This window comes from Ascaphus truei, chromosome 3, assembly GCF_040206685.1.
Source record: "Ascaphus truei isolate aAscTru1 chromosome 3, aAscTru1.hap1, whole genome shotgun sequence".
In the NCBI taxonomy this organism is placed as follows: domain Eukaryota; kingdom Metazoa; phylum Chordata; class Amphibia; order Anura; family Ascaphidae; genus Ascaphus; species Ascaphus truei.
The window spans coordinates 291,470,282-291,489,272 of NC_134485.1; the positions used below are offsets into that span (position 1 = coordinate 291,470,282).

At 38.0% G+C, this 18,991-nt stretch overlaps 1 protein-coding gene across 4 annotated transcripts in view; it reads left to right on the forward strand.

Annotated features, from left to right (window-relative positions):
• DACH1 (dachshund family transcription factor 1) overlaps positions 1-17,824 on the forward strand; it is a 466,035-nt gene extending 448,211 nt beyond the window's left edge. For all 4 annotated transcript variants that reach the window (XM_075591024.1, XM_075591025.1, XM_075591026.1 and 1 more), the window contains one exon: positions 12,992-17,824. In XM_075591024.1, the coding sequence (XP_075447139.1) occupies positions 12,992-13,029 (38 nt within the window). In that variant the 3' untranslated portion in view covers positions 13,030-17,824. The remainder of the gene's footprint in view (positions 1-12,991) is intronic.
• Positions 17,825-18,991: the final 1,167 nt, after the last annotated feature.

An 18,991-nucleotide genomic window follows, 5' to 3' on the forward strand; every position in this document is an offset into this window, starting at 1 on the left:
TTTCAATTTCTCCCAGTATCATAAGAGGGCATCACACAGGTGCTCCTAACATTAAAACTAAACAGCCAATGTGGACCTGACTTAGTGCAATCAAAGTTCCCACGACTCCATGCCCCAGTCATTGCTATACCACCTGCCTCCATAATCAACTCTTATTGTGTATACAGGCCATATCTCACAGACCATGAAAGTGCCAGAGTTGTCCCAGTCTTCAAAGTTGGGACAAAAACACTGTCTCCAACTAATGGCTAATCTCTCTTCTCCCAATACTATTCAAAGTCATGGAAAATGAGTCCACTCCCAATTAAATGAACATGATACCAAAACAAATTTCCTTAGCCAACTCCAATTCAGCTTTCGCTCAAAACACTCCATGGTAACTGCCATCTTAAAAGTTTGCAATGATATCCAGTGTAGAATACTGAAACGCGAGACCAAGGAGGGGATGTAGAAACACCAACCTCGAGCCACGTAGTCATGTCCGGAATTCAGATTCTATTTGTCGGTATCCGGGTGGGGGTAGGAGAATTAATTAATGTAGATAAACTCACCATGGTCAGAGGTAGGAGAGGGTATGGATAATTGGGGTCACTAGCCATGGTCGGAGGTAGGATACGGTATGGATCGTTGGGGTCACTAGCCATGGTTGAGGGTTGGAGAGAGATGGTTGGTAATAGACAGTAGCCAAGGTACAGGTAAGCAACTGCAAGACAAAACAAGTCACAGCAAGGCAAGGCAGCAACCAGCACAACGTCACAAGTAAAGAACTATTATGCTCAGCCAATTTGCAGGGGTAATCGCTGAGCCTATAAAGGAGAAACAGCCACTAGGTGAACGGCTGCACAGCAGAAGCTGATAGAATCAGGCAAATGATTAGAAGCTGTAGCGACATCTGAATCAAACTCGGGGGCGGAACCTGCATCCGATCCTGACATCACAGGGGCAGAGCCTGCACCCCATCCTCACACAAATGCAATATTCCTACATTTTGTAAATGCTTTTGATACTGTTGATCATGGTATGCAAAAAAGCTCCAGTGGTCTGGAATACGGGAACACGCTTTAAACTGGTTTCACTCTTACCTGTCGAGTTGATCCCAATATGTGTCTATCTCAGGCTCTAACTCCCACCCCATGGATATCACCTATGGTGTCCTGAAATGCTCTGTTCTGGATCCCTACTCTTTTCAGTCTTCATTAATGATCTACCTACGTCTTGTAATTCAGCTTCAATGAACATGTATGCGGATGACACAAGCTTATACTGTAAGCACACAGCCCTTTCCTCTTTGACCTTGTACATGTACTTCAATTAGATTTTTCAAGATTTCAAAACTATACAGTATTTCCCAAAACAATCAGTGAAAAAAAACATAATGATGGAATATGGGACTAAGACAACATTTCTAAAGCTAGCGATGACAGAGCTAAAGATCAGAACCAACTCTACCACCATTCTGGCCCTTGTCACTAGTTTTAAATATCTGGGCATATGTTTTTACTCCCATTTAACATTTGGGTTGCATATTGATACTCTGACATCCAAAATCTATGCCAAACTAGGTATACTTTATAGGAACAAATCCTCCCTAAACCTCCTGGTCAGTAAGCGCGTCGCACAACAGATGCTAATGCCACTGAGAGACTATGGAGACATAGTATATGGAACAGCACCCCAAACTCACCATAGCAAACTATACACCCACTAGAACTCAATGTGTTGCTTTGGCCTAATGTAATTACAACACACAGCACTGTGAAATGCTCCAAGAATTAGATTAGCTATCACTGGAGTCTAGGTGCAAAGTATATTTTTTCTGTCTTGCTTTCAAATACTTTCTGGACAAGCTACCCACCTGAGCAAGCTCTTCACCCCTACCACATGCAGCACTTATCACCTGAGATCTGACTCCAAGAGACTGTTGATGGTCTCAAAGTTCAACAAAGAATCTGATTAGTCCTCCTTCTGTTACCGTGCACCTCATGACTGGAACAATCTACCAGAAACTCTCAAAGCCACCACCAGACTAAGTTCTTTCAAGACTTCAGCTGTCTCACATTTTAATTTTGGCTGTAACTGTTATAGACACCCATAATCATATTATCTCTTAACTGTCCATGAAATGTCTGTAAATCGAATGCATAATCCTGTTTATTTAATGTAACCATGTATTGTCATCATAACTTTGTTCCCTGAACATAATTGAAAACGAGAGGTCTCTCAATGTATTACTGTACTTCCATTACTTCCTGGTAAAACATTTTTATAAATATAAATAAAAAAATAAAACATGCAAACACACTTATGGGTAGTCTATCTTTACAATAAGTGGGTGAAATTATTTCCAAGATGAACTGGTCACTGTAAACACAGTTGGCTGTGCATGCTTTGCAAATATTTAGAACTGCCAGGATTCTCATGTACATAAGTATTACATTACATAAATTATGTGCACTCAATCTATAAAATGTTCACTATTGTATACATTCTCTTACCATTTTTATATGTTGGTTATCTTGCATACATGGTGCGGATTTGTGGTATTTTGCATTTTACGTTCTTTTACTTGCCATTATTTAATTAGAAGCTTCACAAACGGAGAGGTGGTGCACAGCAATCAAAGATAAAGCGCCTGCAAGGTGCGAAATGCGTACAAGTGTTTTCTTACCCTGTTTTAGCGATGTGCCAATACATTTTTCAAATATTGCTGGTTCCAGCCCTTGATTTTTCACATTGCTGTGCACTGTCTCTCCGTTTCTGCAGCTTCATATCGTCTCTATGGTAGGAGCACGCTACAACTCCATAATCAGTGTGATCCCATGAGTACCTCAGCAGTCCCATTCATACTTTCTTAGATATTTCGTATGTTCATGAAATGCCACATTAATCTTATTCAATTTCATCAAGAGGATTTACCTAGTTTGTGGGATTTTTTAATTTACAAATACTTATGGACTTTCACTTTATAAGTTAGTTCTAAGCCACACGGGAACTACTTTATCAAATCAAGCTATTGCAATGACTAGAACTTATCTTTTGTGCAGGTTCTATGATTTATGCGTACAAGTGGATTTACCTTTCACTCCACATATATTTTGTTAATTATATGTGAACATATGCCTCGAGTCATTGCATACATGGTTTCTTTATGCACCGTGCCTTTGCGTCATTCCCGTAAACTACCCATTATTTAATTTGTCCTGCAGATATTTTTCCATGAATTCAAGAAATAAAAAAATTAAGCGAAATCTCCCAACATTAGTAATACAGTATTATGTTTACATTTTATCTACAGTTCTAAATATTTTTGCCATTATACTGTATGTGTTTTTCATCCACATTTTCCTGTCTATTTTTTTTTCTATTGCTAAAATTAAATACACAATCTGTAGTACATAGAAAAAAAACTTCATGTTAAAACTGATGCCATAGTCACAAAACAAAAACAAGTATTTGTTGCACACACTGTAAGGGCAAGTACTGTAAATCATAACAGACTATCATTTTCACGTAACAGTTATTTTACGGTTCATATTTTAAGGCATATTATATTCAGTTGCAAATGTACTGTAAAAGCATAACCCACAATTATGATTCCTATGCGAAAAGGAGGATTAATGTGAACATCATGATGACATTATACACACAAAAACAATCTAGTTTACTCCAACTTTATCTGCAGATAACTCTTATTTGTGACATACTGAAAAGGCCAGTAGTATATTCTCAGAGCAATTCAGAAAAATCATTTTCCGTTTTGCAATCAACACTTATAATAGTGAAAAAAAAAAAAAAAAATTTGTATATAGTACTGTAAATAAACAAGCAGATTAATAGTTTCTCAGGTTTTTTTTTAGGAGAGATGTTCTAAAAACAAAAAATCCACAGTACCTGAACTATTAAGAGGTATACAAATAATTTACAATCAAGTCTGTGTTAGGCAATATTTTGCAGATTCTTAATCTGAATAATAAAAACACTTTCGTTGGATTGCTTTAAAATGAGCTCGCAGGCATCACAAGGCACAGTCATCTGCCAAGAGGAGCCACCTCCATGGTGTGGGAATACTTTCAATTTCCACACCATGACTCAACATCCGTGAGTGACTCTGCCTTTTGTACACTGCATCATTTGTGGTGCAGCTGTGCATACTGTAAAGGTAGGAGTGGAGGAGAGCTTGAGTAAAACCATGTTTGTCTGTGACAACACTTACTGTACAGATAAACCACTGTTTGCATCTGGATAAGGCATCCTCACATGTCTAGACGTGATAATCCTGCTCCTGGTCATCTTGGAAGAGCCACTACCACCACCAAGGAGGCTATCACCCACTCCTCAATGGCACACCAGACCCAGATGGGCTCTACGGTTCACCCCTGCTGTGAGAAGTGACAGCTGTGCTGTGGAACCTCCTCCTCCCCACATCCACCATCACCACCCCAAAGACAATAGGGCCAGGGTGTGAGAGAGAGACAAAGTAGGCTTCAGAGTGGGACAAAACACCCATTGTAGCCCTTCTCCTGGCAGTCTGAGAGTGCAATGTCTGTACTGTGGGCATATTGTTAGTAGGAAGGAGGTACTTGAACAGATGTGGACACAGGCCATTGGCTAGCATTGGAGGCTACTCCACCTATTCTGCTATTTGGAGGGGTTTTGGTCAGCCCCACAGTGCGCCAATGATCTTATCCCTTTTGTTGTACCTGCTCAAGTACGTGGCGATGAAGATCCTTCATCATCCTCACCCTGAAAGCAATTATCTCTGTCGCAATTCAATTCCTTTGGCCTACTTTTTCTTACTCTCACTCCTTGACCTTATCCTTTACTGTCAGGGTTTGTCACTATACAGAATACGGAATTATTTGACAGTCATCATCACACAGATGCATACTAGCTACTGACACTAATTGCATCTTGGCCATTTTTAAAGTTTGGGGGATGTATTGTGATATACCATCATTAATGTTTCATGATGGTGTTGTATGTTACACAACCCAACTTAAATTCTCATCTACAACAAACAAATCCTCATTCTATTTTTTTCTGCTCCTTCCTACAAGGCCTCTTCCTATGACATGATTTGAGCACCGCTGTTTTTGATGTTCTGCAGTGCTGCTGTTTATGATGCTCCCCTCCTCAGTTGTCTCAGAGGTTTTTTTTTCATTGTTAAAGTACAAAAATAACTGTTGAAGTTAAAAAACAAAGTTTTAAAAATGATAGTTAATCATGTTTATAAAAGTTTGTTACATTTACATTTTATGGTAGTGTTAATGAACTTTTTTCAAATTAATATGCAGTATGCTAAATTGCATGTAGTTGTATTAATCATAGACATATTTAATCATGAGGAATTACGACCCATTACTTATTACATGAACCATATTTTTCTAGTTAGAGGCTGTGTTAAAGGCCTTTTTTCAAATGAAATGCAACATGTCTAATTACATTTAATGGCATTCAAACATATACATATTTAATAATTACTACCAGTTAGTTAATTTATTCCAAAGACACTGTAGTAGTACTAGTAGTCATCGATTAGTATCTATGTTAAATTGTAAATCATGAAAGTACCATGATTTGTATATATTTGTTTATCTATGTGAAATCATATAATGTAGGAGTCAGATTCATCATAAAAGATTACATTGGATTTTACTATGTTTTATCTCTCTGGCTGTATGCTCTCAAATCAGATGAGTCCTATCTGTGTAAAGTTCTGAAAAGTCACATGTCAAGTTTGGCAACCTAAATATTACATTGGTGGTAGTTGTAGAAGTCTATTCTTTTAAGTAGGTTTAATTACTGGTAATTGAATTCGATTGTTTCCTATGAACCAAATAGGAAAAAGGAAAAATAGAACCACATAAAGAATAAAATAAACCGATAATTAACAAGTGCACTGTAACTGGAATATAGAGTGCACTAAAACAGGAAGGTAAAGGAATGATGTTAAATGTAAAATAATAGAAATGGGGGTTTACCATCTACCCCACCTGTGACACCTACTCGAAGGAAGGCAAACTAAACCATCCCAGCGTGGCTGTTCTCCTCCCATATACGGGAGCACACCAGTGCCATGGACAACACCACAATCTTCATTGTGACCTCCCCTAGTTCCAAACTGCTTCCTGGTCTTACATAGCAGCTTAGCTAATGTTAGGAGGAACGTCACTGGTGGCGGGGGTGGGGGGTTGGTGGAGAGGGGAATGTAGCACCTGTTTGTGCTCTGATCTCCTCTGTGGAGTAAAGCTAAGCACATATCTTCTGTCTCATACCAAACTCAGCAGCTTGCTGGGAGACCCTCTTCGGGAACATTTAAGGAGTTTCATCAAAGCCTGAAATGGACTCAACAAAGTCAGTAGTTGACATAAGCTGCTTGGTGCAGCGTCCATAAGTTTAATTTGATTCTCCTCTATTAGCGAGAGCATCAGTTTCCTCTCTTCTACAGTACGTTGAGACTGAATGACTGGAATACCACCCTGTAATTATTTAAAAAATATTTATATTTAGCAACCAAATACATATTAATAGAGGGAGTGAGAGGAGACATAGCTGGGTCAGTGATTCACACGTACATGACTCAAAATAAGAGTTTTTTCACAATGTAATAAATATTAATTATTGAGAAATTAGTGCAGAATACAGAGATAAAAGGAGTATGTCCTTGGGCCCTCCCTCACACCCATGCATAACTGAGAGATGGAACAGTAACTCTTTTCTTATGAAATACAAATGATAAACAAACAAATCACTGTGTCAACTGGCAACCTAAATGTTAAATAATGGTTGCTGCTGGTTGGCCTGCAAAGAGTGCCATGTGTCAATTCCGCTCTAGATGTTATAGTGTGGAACTGCCTTGCATGGCACCGCTGTTTGGGTGCTGGCCTGTTTCGGCCCTAACTAGATATGTAATCGATGATGATGATAGTAGTGCTAGTGGTGTTGGCATTGTGTATACACACAATAAGCCACTGCAGACAGTGTCTGTGAGTGACAGTGTTATTTCTTAACTGTCAAGTCAGTGAGTGGAGTGGACTGGACACAGTACAGTTGATGCAGGAGAAGTGACAGCAGTATCTGTGTCACCATGGACATTGGCAAGTCAGTCACACTGCTCTCATTCAAATCAATACTCATCACCATCACTGATTGCAGTAGGAGCAGCTTCACTTGTCTGAGTCTCACTCTTGCTTTCACTAGTATTCTTTACCACTATTCACAGAGCCGGTGTTACTCAGCCAGGAAGGACTCCCAGTTAGGCATGCATCGGATGACGTCAGCACCAGCCGTGCAAGTAAAGTCCAGTATAGAACGCACTAACACATAAACAAAAATATGTTCGTGTAAATCAAATTGTGTATGATTATGCCAATACCCCTAAGGAAGCCTAAAGGTAAAACATGTAGAGTTGAACCTTTGAGGCCTCAGTCTTGCATCCACTACACATACACACATGAACTTTGCCTCTAGAACATTTACACGTTCATAATACATCATGGATGTGACCTACCCCTTAGAACTGACGGATAAGGATTCGATCACTCAGTTAGCCCGTTTTCTGGGTGCTGTCGAAACAGAACGCCACGAGGATGAGAAATCCCACAGTGGGAAACATCCAGAGCAGCGAGGAAAGGCAAAAGGAGATGGACCATAATTGAAAGCCCTGTAAAGATCTGGGCATCAGAGATGATCAAGAGGGAGGACATGTGAGACTCCCAGTCAGCAGTGGATTGTATGGAACCTGAGATGACAGAGTAATGGGCACATCATTGTTCACAATTGCTCACACAGCGGACATAAGGCTAATTATCCAGTTGCCTTCATTATTTGCTTCCCTGTGGAACTTATGAGCACTTGTTGTTTCCAAGATTTCTCCCTGCACACGCTTGTCATGATCTGAGTGGCATTTTCACCATCAATACAGCATATTATCCTACACATTCCTCACATACTGTATGGTGACTATATCTGGACTTTTTATCCCTCTGCTATCCCTTGTCCACCCGACTTCCCCTATATTTATTTTAATGCATTTTAACCTTTGAGTGTTTAGCTGGCCATTTATAATGTATGATTAAATTGTTTATCTGTCCCTTCCTTTTGTTCTCTCTCATTTCCTCTGTCTATCTCCCTCTCCTGACTGGTTGTCCAATTTGACAGCTGCAGGGACCTTATGCCTCTTACATATTTGTATACAAGTATCCCCATCTCTAGGCAATACAATATATGTTAATATCCTTAAACTCTACACACACCACTCAGTCACTTACTATCTGTTTCACTGATCTGAGACAGATCGGGTCCTTTCTGTAGCTAAAAGGAACTGGCCAACTCGTGGTAAATTTGGATTTCGGAATTTGTTTTGTCTCTGCATATAAGCACAGCTGCCTTTGTATTCTCAGATACATACTCATACAACACATTTCCTTCTGGAGCAGAAATCAAGGCGCACAGTAGTTAGTTCTTCAAAACAGGTTCTACCACATTTAACGTCAAACACAATGAGTGCCTTCAGGGCAAATATGTACTAGGTACTGAAGAAGTCTTATTGTTCATTGTTGTGTTGTTTTTTTTATTCTTTTTTTTTCAGCTACTCTTACTTTATCCTTGTATGCATCTTAAAAAATGTTTTATTTGATATTCACTATCCTCTTGGCTGCTTTATTGCACATCCTGTTTTTCCCTGTTTTTCTTTTAAAGTATTTAGATACTTCTTCCTGCTCCTCTGAAACTTGTCCTCTCCATTTTGACATCATTGATGACTCAGTCATTATGGGATTCCACCATTATAAATGGTGAAATTACCATACTACATACCCTGAAAGCACAATGATGCCAAAGCCACATGAAAAGTTATTATTGGGTGGTGAATTGGTATGTAAACCCATAATAACAATGATATTCTCCATTCATCAGTTCAATATATGTTCTTAATGTTAACAATTACATTTGATAGCATGTATGCATGAGTATGTTACATGAGTGCAACAGAACCTTGAGTTTTGAAGTTGAAACTCAATTCTAAAACCAGTGAATTCTGAAGTAATTTTACTTTTGCTCAGACACAGGTATTTATGTTTCGGTAATTGGCTGCATGCCAGTAAAACTTTTTACTTATGTAGCCCTGTTTCCTAGTGAACACAGATCGCTACCATATGCTGTATAACTTGTAGGCTCACAGGGCCTAAGCCTCCGCCACGGAGAGCCTGGGGCACGCGTAATAATAGATAATACCGTATACTTGGTGCAGCACCTCCACCTGCGATGGCTCCCACCAGAGGGGGAGTGGTTCCTCGCAGGACAATTAGATATCAATACACACACACACAGCATACTGTATAAACAACCGAATGACTTTACTTGTCTGCAAAGGCTTATGTGTATATATATATATATATCAACAGGTGTCCCTCCCTAGAGGAGACACTATCTACTGCGTCTCGCAGGATGCTTACTTCCCCTCCTTCACCGTGTGATCCCACCCCGTGTCCAATACCCCAACACAATATGTCCCCCACCCTCAAGTGAGATAACGAATATGTATGGGTGACTGCGCAGCCACTATGTCCTGTATGAATGGTGATATAGTTGGTGCACTTGTTGGTTACCTGCCGGGCACTCCAGTACCCGGGCCTGCCAAGGATCTTTACAAAGGGTCAGATGCGAGGTGGCTCCAGCAATAGGCGTCCAGGGCGATCCCACCCAGACGAACTGCAGCAACAGTAGCAGGGTCTGAGCCCAGATCTCCTGCTAGATACACACTGTCTCTTTAAGCGATCACTGAATGGCACAATAAGGGAACCGGAACCTGTCTAGGGCCAGTCCCTATCTCTGCTCCACACTACTGGGACTCAGGGCCTAACTGGGCCTGGGGTATAAGGCCTAGGTAGGGGCTGAATGCCTCCCTACACCTGGAGCTCCATCTCCTTCCTCCTCCCGCTAGCTCTGAGCAACGTGCGTGCCCTCCAACCCTATATCCTCCTTCCTTCCTTCCTACCAACTACCCGATTGGTCCCCTAGCGTCACATGGTCCCGCGGGGGCTGCTGGAACTCGTAGTTCCCTATGCTCCACCCTATGGGAGCTACTCCTCATTCGCGGGCTTTGGCGGCTATCCCCGCGCATGCGCGACCTCCTGCTCCACACCTTCTGCGCCTGCGCCAACTCCCAACATGGCGGCGCCCTGATAACGTGGAACCTCCGATATACCGGAGCGTTCCCTGCCCTGCTGCAACCCTTCCACCCGACAACAACATATGCGGGCGAGGTGAGCCCGGCTACACTTAGTTGCATTTATATGGTGCCATATTTTAAGTGGTTTTGTTGTAAAACAGAAGCAATGAAGAAGAGCAATTTAGTGCGTCTCCATGCGCCAATGTATAAACCCAACTTGTATGCATTGTGTGGTGTGTTCCTCAACATATTTTTTGCAAAGAAATACATTATTCTAGTGGTGGGGTCAGAGTATGTGTTTGGATGTTGTTTGTGGTGGATGTATGTAAATAATATGTAATAGTAAAATTCATGTTTTTGCCACTTTTGCGCACCATAAATGCATCAATTTTGAAAATTACGTTTACTTGGCATTAAGGACAAATGCAAGTATGCAAGTAGGTGCAAACAATTCTGAATGCATTCAGAACGCTCTTCTGAACACCTATGGAGGAAATCTCACATTCATGCTGATTTTCTACACTATAAATTTCTCCTCTCCTGTTTCAACTCTGCTCTGTCTAAGGCCAAACAACACTACTTCTCCTCACTCATTAGCACTCACTCACAAATCCAATCCACTCCGTCTTTTCTCTGTATTTGATTCTCATCTGACCATCTCCTCCCACTTACTTTCCTTCACTTCTCCTAAAACCTTTGCCAACCACTTTAAACGTAAGGTGGATGCTATCCACAATAAGATTCCTCCTCTCTGCTTCTACCTACACCTCCTTCTTCCACTCTTGACTCCTTCTCTCCTGTTACAGAGTTGGAAATTTCTAAGCTGATTTTCTTTTCTATGTCTACCACATGCCCTCTCACATTTCATTCCCTCACACCTTATCAGAACTCTTGCTCCTGTCTTAGTCACCACTCTCATCCATATCTTTTATTCCTTCTGGCACTTTTCCTTCCTTCTTTAAGCATGTGGTGGTCACACCTATTTCCAAAAACACAGAAGACCCGAAATGCCTAACTAATTACTGCCCTGTCTTACCTTTTACCTCCAAACTGCTAGAACGTCTCATGTTTTCCAGTATGATAAACTTTCTTAATTCCCATGCACTCCTGGACCCTTTATAATCTGGCTTTCGTTCAGATCACTCAACAGAGACTGTGCTCACTAATGTAGCCAATGATCTACGTGAAGCAAAATCCCATGTCATGTTTCCCTACTTATCCTACTCGATCTCTCTGCTGTCTTCGATACTGTTGATCATTCTCTTGCCCTCCATATTCTAAAGTCTCTTGGTATCCACAAAATGCTCTATTCTTGCTCTCATCATACCTCTCCCATCCCACATTTTCAATCTCTATTGCTAACATGTTGTCATTTCTGTTGATCTGTCTGTTGTGTATCTCTGGCCTCTGTTCTGGGACCTCTCCTTTTCTCTCTCTACACACTATCACTTGGTGACCTCATCAACTCTTTTGGCCTTCGGTATCATCTCTATGCAGATGATACGCAGATATATCTATACACCACTACCCTCACTCCTTCAATCCAGTCCCAAGTCTCTGATTGCCTCCTGGCTATATCCTCAGGGATAGTGCTCTGCTGCCTTAAACTTAATATGTCTAAATCTGATCTTCTCATATTTCCTCCTAAACCTGTCCTAAAATACCCCTTTTCTTCACAGTAAACGGTATTACCATCTATCCTGTGTCCAAAGCACGTTGCCTAAGGGTGACATTTGACTCCTCCCTTTCCTTCTCCATTCATATTCAAGGTGTGGCTCAATTTTGTTGCTTCTTTCTCTGTAATATTGTCAAGATCTACCCTTTTGTCTGTCAATCTACGGATAAAACAAATGTATCTTCTTATCCTGTCCCGTCGGGATTATTTTAATATACTGCTAACAGTCGTACCTGGATCACAACAGTCTTGTTTTCAATCTATCCAAAATTCTGCTGCTAGAATAATTTCACTTTAACCCAAAACAGTCTCTGCTCATCTCCTCCTTTAATCCCTTTCCTGGCTTCCCATAAAATTTCGGATCTCCTTCAAAGTTCTGCTTACTCCACTAATCTTCTCCTCCCTAGTTATCAGCTTTTATCTCCTGTTATGCCCCTGCTGTAGGAGTACACTCTACCCATAACTATCTCCTTTCCACCTCTTTCACCTGTACTGCTTTCTCACCGTAAACCTTTTCCCCTCACTCCTCCTTACCTATGGAACTCCCTCACACTCCGTATACCCCAAGCACCTTCTCATCCCACCTTCAAGTCAAACCTTCAAACTCACCTCTTAAATTAAGCATTTCAATAGCTTAGATTCATGGCTATTGTCCCACACTCACAGTCAATCTTACCAACCATTGTGGCCAAGCACTGCCATCTACTAGACATATTCCCTCACCTTCTATCTCTGTAAGTCTATCAACATACCACTCAGATCATAAGCTCTCTGGGAAAGGGATTAACTTTTGCTTTTGTTTTTTACTGTTAGTGTATTATAATTCCCTGTACTATATTGTCTAGTTTGTAATGTGCTGAATACACTGTGGGCGCTATATGAATAAAGATACACATACTGAACATACATTAAAATGTATGAATATGACGCACACCATACAAAGAAAAATAAAATGTGCGCCAAATGTAAGAACATGCATAAAGACATACCATCATACTGTATGTCGTCTATGATTTTACGTGAATTATGTATCTTATGTACATTAATGCATGCAATGTGTTTAAAAAGTCTCATTTATGTCAATGTATTTTCCTATTATATATTTGCATGCTGGAATATTACCTTTTTGTTTTCTTTTTTTCTAGATGGGAGACTTTATTTAAAAACCAGTGTTATGTACTGAAGAAACACACACAACAGCGGAGGACTCTGCAGGAAGAGAGGATCATTGGAAAGTTCTGAGGAAACATGGTGCTTTCGAAATAACAACACTCCATTTTGAGTATCAATGTTCTTCAATTATACTGCATTGTCAGACTGCCAACCTGTGACTATTAGCCCAGAGATTTTGAGATTGTTTATAAATGTATCAGTAGCATTTCCTGTTACCGGCTTTAATTTGAGATGCTACTTCAACCTTGTATAAAGACTTATAGGCGAACAAGGCCTACATTGCTCATTTTTTATGGAACTTGTTCTTGTCTGGCATTTCTGTATTTGAGCACTTCAGAACCTTCCAGCAGTGGCCACTTTAACATTTGAGCAGTTTTATCACACCTAAACCAGCAAAGAAGCATATAAATCAAAAGAGTTGAGAACATTTACGAATCCTAAAATGACATGCACTGATATGGGAAAACAAAAACAATAGGACTATAACACAAAGTTTTTACGTGTTGACACTGTTTTCTTCTAAGGAGAACATGTTCAGCCTACTATGGAAGAGATCTACTCTTGGATATTTAACTACTGCATTATTTGAAGGAAAACATGGTCTATTACAGTCTGCTGAATGTAAACTATACTACTATTTGTTCTTGAGTCTTTCCGCCAAAAATACAAAAACAAATACTAATAATTTCTACTTCAACACTCCTTTGGGATTCAGGAATAAGGCTTTGCCTATTAAAACTGTTGGTCACATGTATATAGACACATTCACACAAGGAAGGTATTATGTATGTAGTAGACTTAGCATTTAGGAAAATAATTTTAGACAATATGTTTTGTCACTGTTGGTTCTAAAGAAGCCTTTATAGTTTAAACGCATGCAGGCATGTACATATTTGTCCTGGAGTCACAGTATTAATGAATAAGATTTTAAGCATCTGGTGACAAGAAGGGTTCATATCAGCCACCTTTATTTGTATATTAAGCCTTGATTTGTGCCCTGAAACTTCAGAATTAAGAATAGTATGCTGCTGATCAGCAAGTCAAAACACCAGAAATATTTTTATATATCAATGTCAATTTTGAGTGAAAGGTCTTGGAAGACAAAACATAGAATACACAATGTATCCTTCCACTAATACTGAGTATTGATTTGAAATTTCCTGACTACTCTTTTCACTACTGTGTTGGATGATCACTGCCCATCTTCTAATCGTACCTGTATGTTGTAGTGTGAAAGGGGGCTGATTCTGTGTTCTTTGTGTCTTTATAGAAGCAACAATATGTGTTTTCACCTAAAGTAACTGGAAACAAACCAGAACATAATACACTGAACATAAAAATAGATTTTGACTTCATTTTGTACTTCCTGGGTACCCCTTTAAAGACTGAATTCATAAATTAGTTCTGGAAAGTGTAGATTTTGCTTTCTACACACATGTAGTTTTTGGCACATAAAATGTAATTTATTTTGTTATAACACATCAAAACTTGTTTTTTAATGTCAGATTTAAAATATTATTCCTGTAAAGCTGAATTTCAATTTGACTATAATAATATTGTTTGTCTATTAATAAACAGCTGAGCTTGTAAAGTCTTCCTTGCTGTACTGGGACATAACTTTTCTGTGTAAACCTGGACTACACATTTTGATTCACCACTGTAATTTTTAAATAAATGTTGTATATACAATGTCACACTCTTTTTTTTTTATTATACCAAGCAATATTTTTTCATTAAAATATTGTTAATACTTTGTAGTAATTTTTTTTTAAACTTCCACAATTCATGAACTACATAGCTTTTCACCTGAACACATCAGAAATGCTTTTTATTGGTGTTCTCTGCTTTTTCCCATGAAGTCTTTAAGGGGTAAACAGTTATATGCTATTGGGCTTGATTCACTAAAGGGTGCTAATTAAGTAAACTGGCACAAGCAAACGAGAAATCTCTGTTCATACTATTTTAATAGATTGGGGCTGATTCTCTAAAGATAATAGCCCATATTTACTAAGCATTCTTCTGTCATAATGCACCTTTCAGTGCTGAAGACACTTTACACATCAACGGCCTGTAATGTGTCTTAGGGAAAAAAAAAAAAAAAAACTTCTTAGAAGAGATATGTGAATGTCTATAAATGGGTTTCACAAAATATTTTACAAATTCCTCGTAAATTTCAGATTTTTGCAAAATGTTTGTCAACGGTCATACCGATAAAATAGGATCAATTCTTAATTACATAATTAGGCCACTTTTTGTGGAAAATTTGCAGTACGGAAGGGTAATGTGACCTGAATTTAGGGCCGTGACGTGCACACCAACTTGGAATGCTTGCCAAATGTAGTTTTTTTTTTTAATTTACAGATTTTTGAGGAAAAAAGGGGCAAACTTTAATGAAAAATGTTACACAAGCCACCTACATAGTAAATATGTCCCAATGAGTGTTATAATTCTGCAAGCAACCCATATGGTGTGATTGCTCAATTTCTAAACCTGTATGCTCTAAATTATTTTACCACTTGTATAGTCAATATTAGGAAATAGTCATAAACAGGTTATCTGTATGTGTATTGTACACTTTAAAAAAAAAGCACTGAAATCTATATTAAAACTGAAAACATTATTACTCATTGTTGTCTAAATGCAATAGCTAAGAGCAGAATTAGTTTAGTACTGTCTGCTATTAGCATGAATACACACACTACTACTAGTGTAAGCATAGCAATTCATATATTGACACCACATTATAGAAAAGTGCAAAAGTGAAAAATTCAATGATCTTATTTAGCATGTGTAGGTGCTGAATAAAAAAGTGAGTTTTCCACAAATTCTAATATTTCAATATTTAATTATTCACTCTGCACAGTAAGAAACAATTAGCTTCAAGGATTAGCCCAAGCCATTACAATGGCCACCTACACCTATTCTAATTTTGCTATGTAATGCTGGTAGTTAAAGGGGTTCCTAAGAATTGTTTGGTAAAACAAAATTACACCTTTTTAAAATATAGCATAAAATGTTCTTCATAGATTAAGTTACACTGTAGAGAATTTTTGAAACAGCATAAGTATTTTCTTATGAGGTTTTAAAAGCTATGCTACTATATTATTTAATCTATGGACAACTCTCATGCTGATTCATTGAAGTATCACAACCCACAACAAACCCGCTCTTCTCCAGGCCCCATATAGCTACCTTGAATTATATAAAAGTTAACTGATTGTAAAAATTTTTAGATTTCCTTATTTTCTATTCAGGAGTCAGGGGGCAGCCACTGCTGTACCTTTGATTTGTGATGTCAATTATGACAGTGGAAGACTAAATGACATTGATATTCATTGTTCATTGTTAATCCCTATGATTTATACTCGGATATTCATTCATTACTTCATTACCTGACATTTTACACAGTAGCAGTGAGAAAAAGGACAAGCTGGTGTTCTAGAAAAAGCAGAAGTCAGAGTGAATAGAATTTAATTTAATATTTAAAATGTCCTAAATCAAAGATGGCTGCTTCCTTACTATTGAGAAGAAACTAATGGGTTGAGGGTATAGTTTTATATGACTCTTATAGTGTACATAAGGATTGTTAACCATTTGGAGGCTACATTTTAATATGAAAGGTTGTTTTCATATACTTTGTTTTACATATGGCACTTATATCATTGGATTAATTAGAATTGCCCTTTAGTATAGTCACAAACTAAATAGCTTCTGTTTGCATCTGAGTAATTCCAAACATGCAATATTGCACAGTATTGGAATCGTACCGTGTAGTAAATAGTTGTAAAAATAATACATACATACATACGAAAAATAGCTATTTTCCTCACTAGGTGTAAAGGCCAATATTCAGTATGCTGAATACTGAATATGATCAAGGGGACAATTTTTCATAGTATATTGATTAGGGGCAGTAGATCATTTACTTAATACATTATGAATTATATTATGAATTCATGAATACATTATGATGACTAACTCACTAATATTTACATAATATGCACCGGTAGCAATATGTAGAAAGCTAGTGCTTACTATTTTGCCTAAAGTTTAGTCACACAAACTGTGGTTTGTGCAAAAGCTACTTGCACCTTTTAGTGAATCTAACACATCAACCATTTTATAAAATGCAAGATAACTTATTTTTTATGCATCATTTTTCATTGCTCTGCTCCCTGCATAGAGTCATCTGTTAGTTGATTCAATTATTTTACAAAACATACTCGAACATTGAGGGAAGGCCAATATTTGGTTTGGTATAATGTAGTGCTTAGAAAGAACAAAAGACCAATAAGTCATTTATTAGACAACAATCATACTGAACCTGTGTAAATAAAATGAAAAATCTATGAAGAACGTTACTGTAAGCGGAATCTTTTGCCCCAATTTGGTAATACAATTTATTTGCATAGGTTATGAAAAGAAGTTGTGCTCATGTTATTTTGTTTATATGCTTTTGTAATCTTGAAGATATTCATATTTTGTTGTTCAATATTATACCCACATCTGCGCTCTATGCAAGACTCGGAACAGAACATACACATCTTCATGTAGGACCTATGAAAATTGTCTATTTTTATCTATATATTTAAAGTTTTCTAAAAATGATAAAAAAAAGTTATTACAAATGTTGTACAAAATCTGTACAAAAATCTGTTTTTACATCATAATGCAAGAATTGGAATTTTTTCTATGGTAGCCTAGTTATTTGAGCTTGGTTTCAATGTGAGAACCATGATTACTGTTATTGTATTTAATTTCCTTTTTCTTTTCAACAATCTGCTAATAAAACTGTCTGAAATCGCCATGTGACTTTATTTATAGTGTTTCCTTGTTACATTCTTTGAACATTACAGAAATATTTACTTTCTAATGGGAGTCATCTAAAAAACATGTCAGCTCTTTGCAACACTAGGAGTTGCTGAATGCTGAATGGTTTGTTTAACTGCATCTATCTCCAATATGAATTACTGGGCTAAAGAAACATCATAAAACCACACTCAGTGGTTATTGTTTAACAAGCAGATTTTCCATGTTTTGTTTCATGCCAGCTAAGCAAAGTGGCCCCATCTACATGATTTATTTAGGTGCATTTCTTAGTTTATGAAGCTGTTATTTGTATATTTTTCCCTTTACAGTGTAATATTCCCAGGATTCTTATTTCACAAAGCTTTGTGCTGAATAATGTAAAGTGAGTGAGCGGATGGAAGAAAAAACAAATCATTCTCATTACTATTGCAAAAGATGTGTTAGTCTAACAGCTGTAGATCTTTCAGGCAGTTAACATAACCACATTCAATGAGAAATATCCTCCAAAATTATCCTCCCATCAATTATTCTATTTCATCCCTCTTAAAATAATATAAAAGAAGGAGAGATGACAAATAGAACACTTAAAGGACAGTTGCTGACCAATTAGACAATCCGTTCTTAGATTGAAGGGTTCTTTTAGGATCAGAGCCGGATATTTATATGGATTGGATAACCATGGATGTGAGTTCTTGCCACCATATTGCCTAAATGGCAAAGCTTTCACTAGTGAAGTGTATGAGTTCCAGAGCAGTAAATGAGTTCAACAAATGATACATAAGTACAGATGTAGCAGGTGTTATTGCACACGCTGGTATGCTCCAGCGGGTGACATAGCGCATTAGTCTTGCCCACTTTTTGAGGGCTGCTGATTTTCTGGCACTTTGTTTATTATGTGCCGTTAGGATGACACCACATACACACCATTTACCTAAGTGTAGAATAATATTCAGGTAATTAATCTCTCAAAAACATTCCACTTTTGCTCATTGCAAGAAACACTGGTTATGTTCCTCTGTACATATTTTGTACACCTTTAAATGTCAAATGAAAAGGTAGAATGGCTTCTAACTTCATATATTAGGCAATCACTAGCTATAACTTATATGTTGACAATTTTTATAGTACCATCCTTTTTCAAGTCTTGTATTGCCTTGACATCC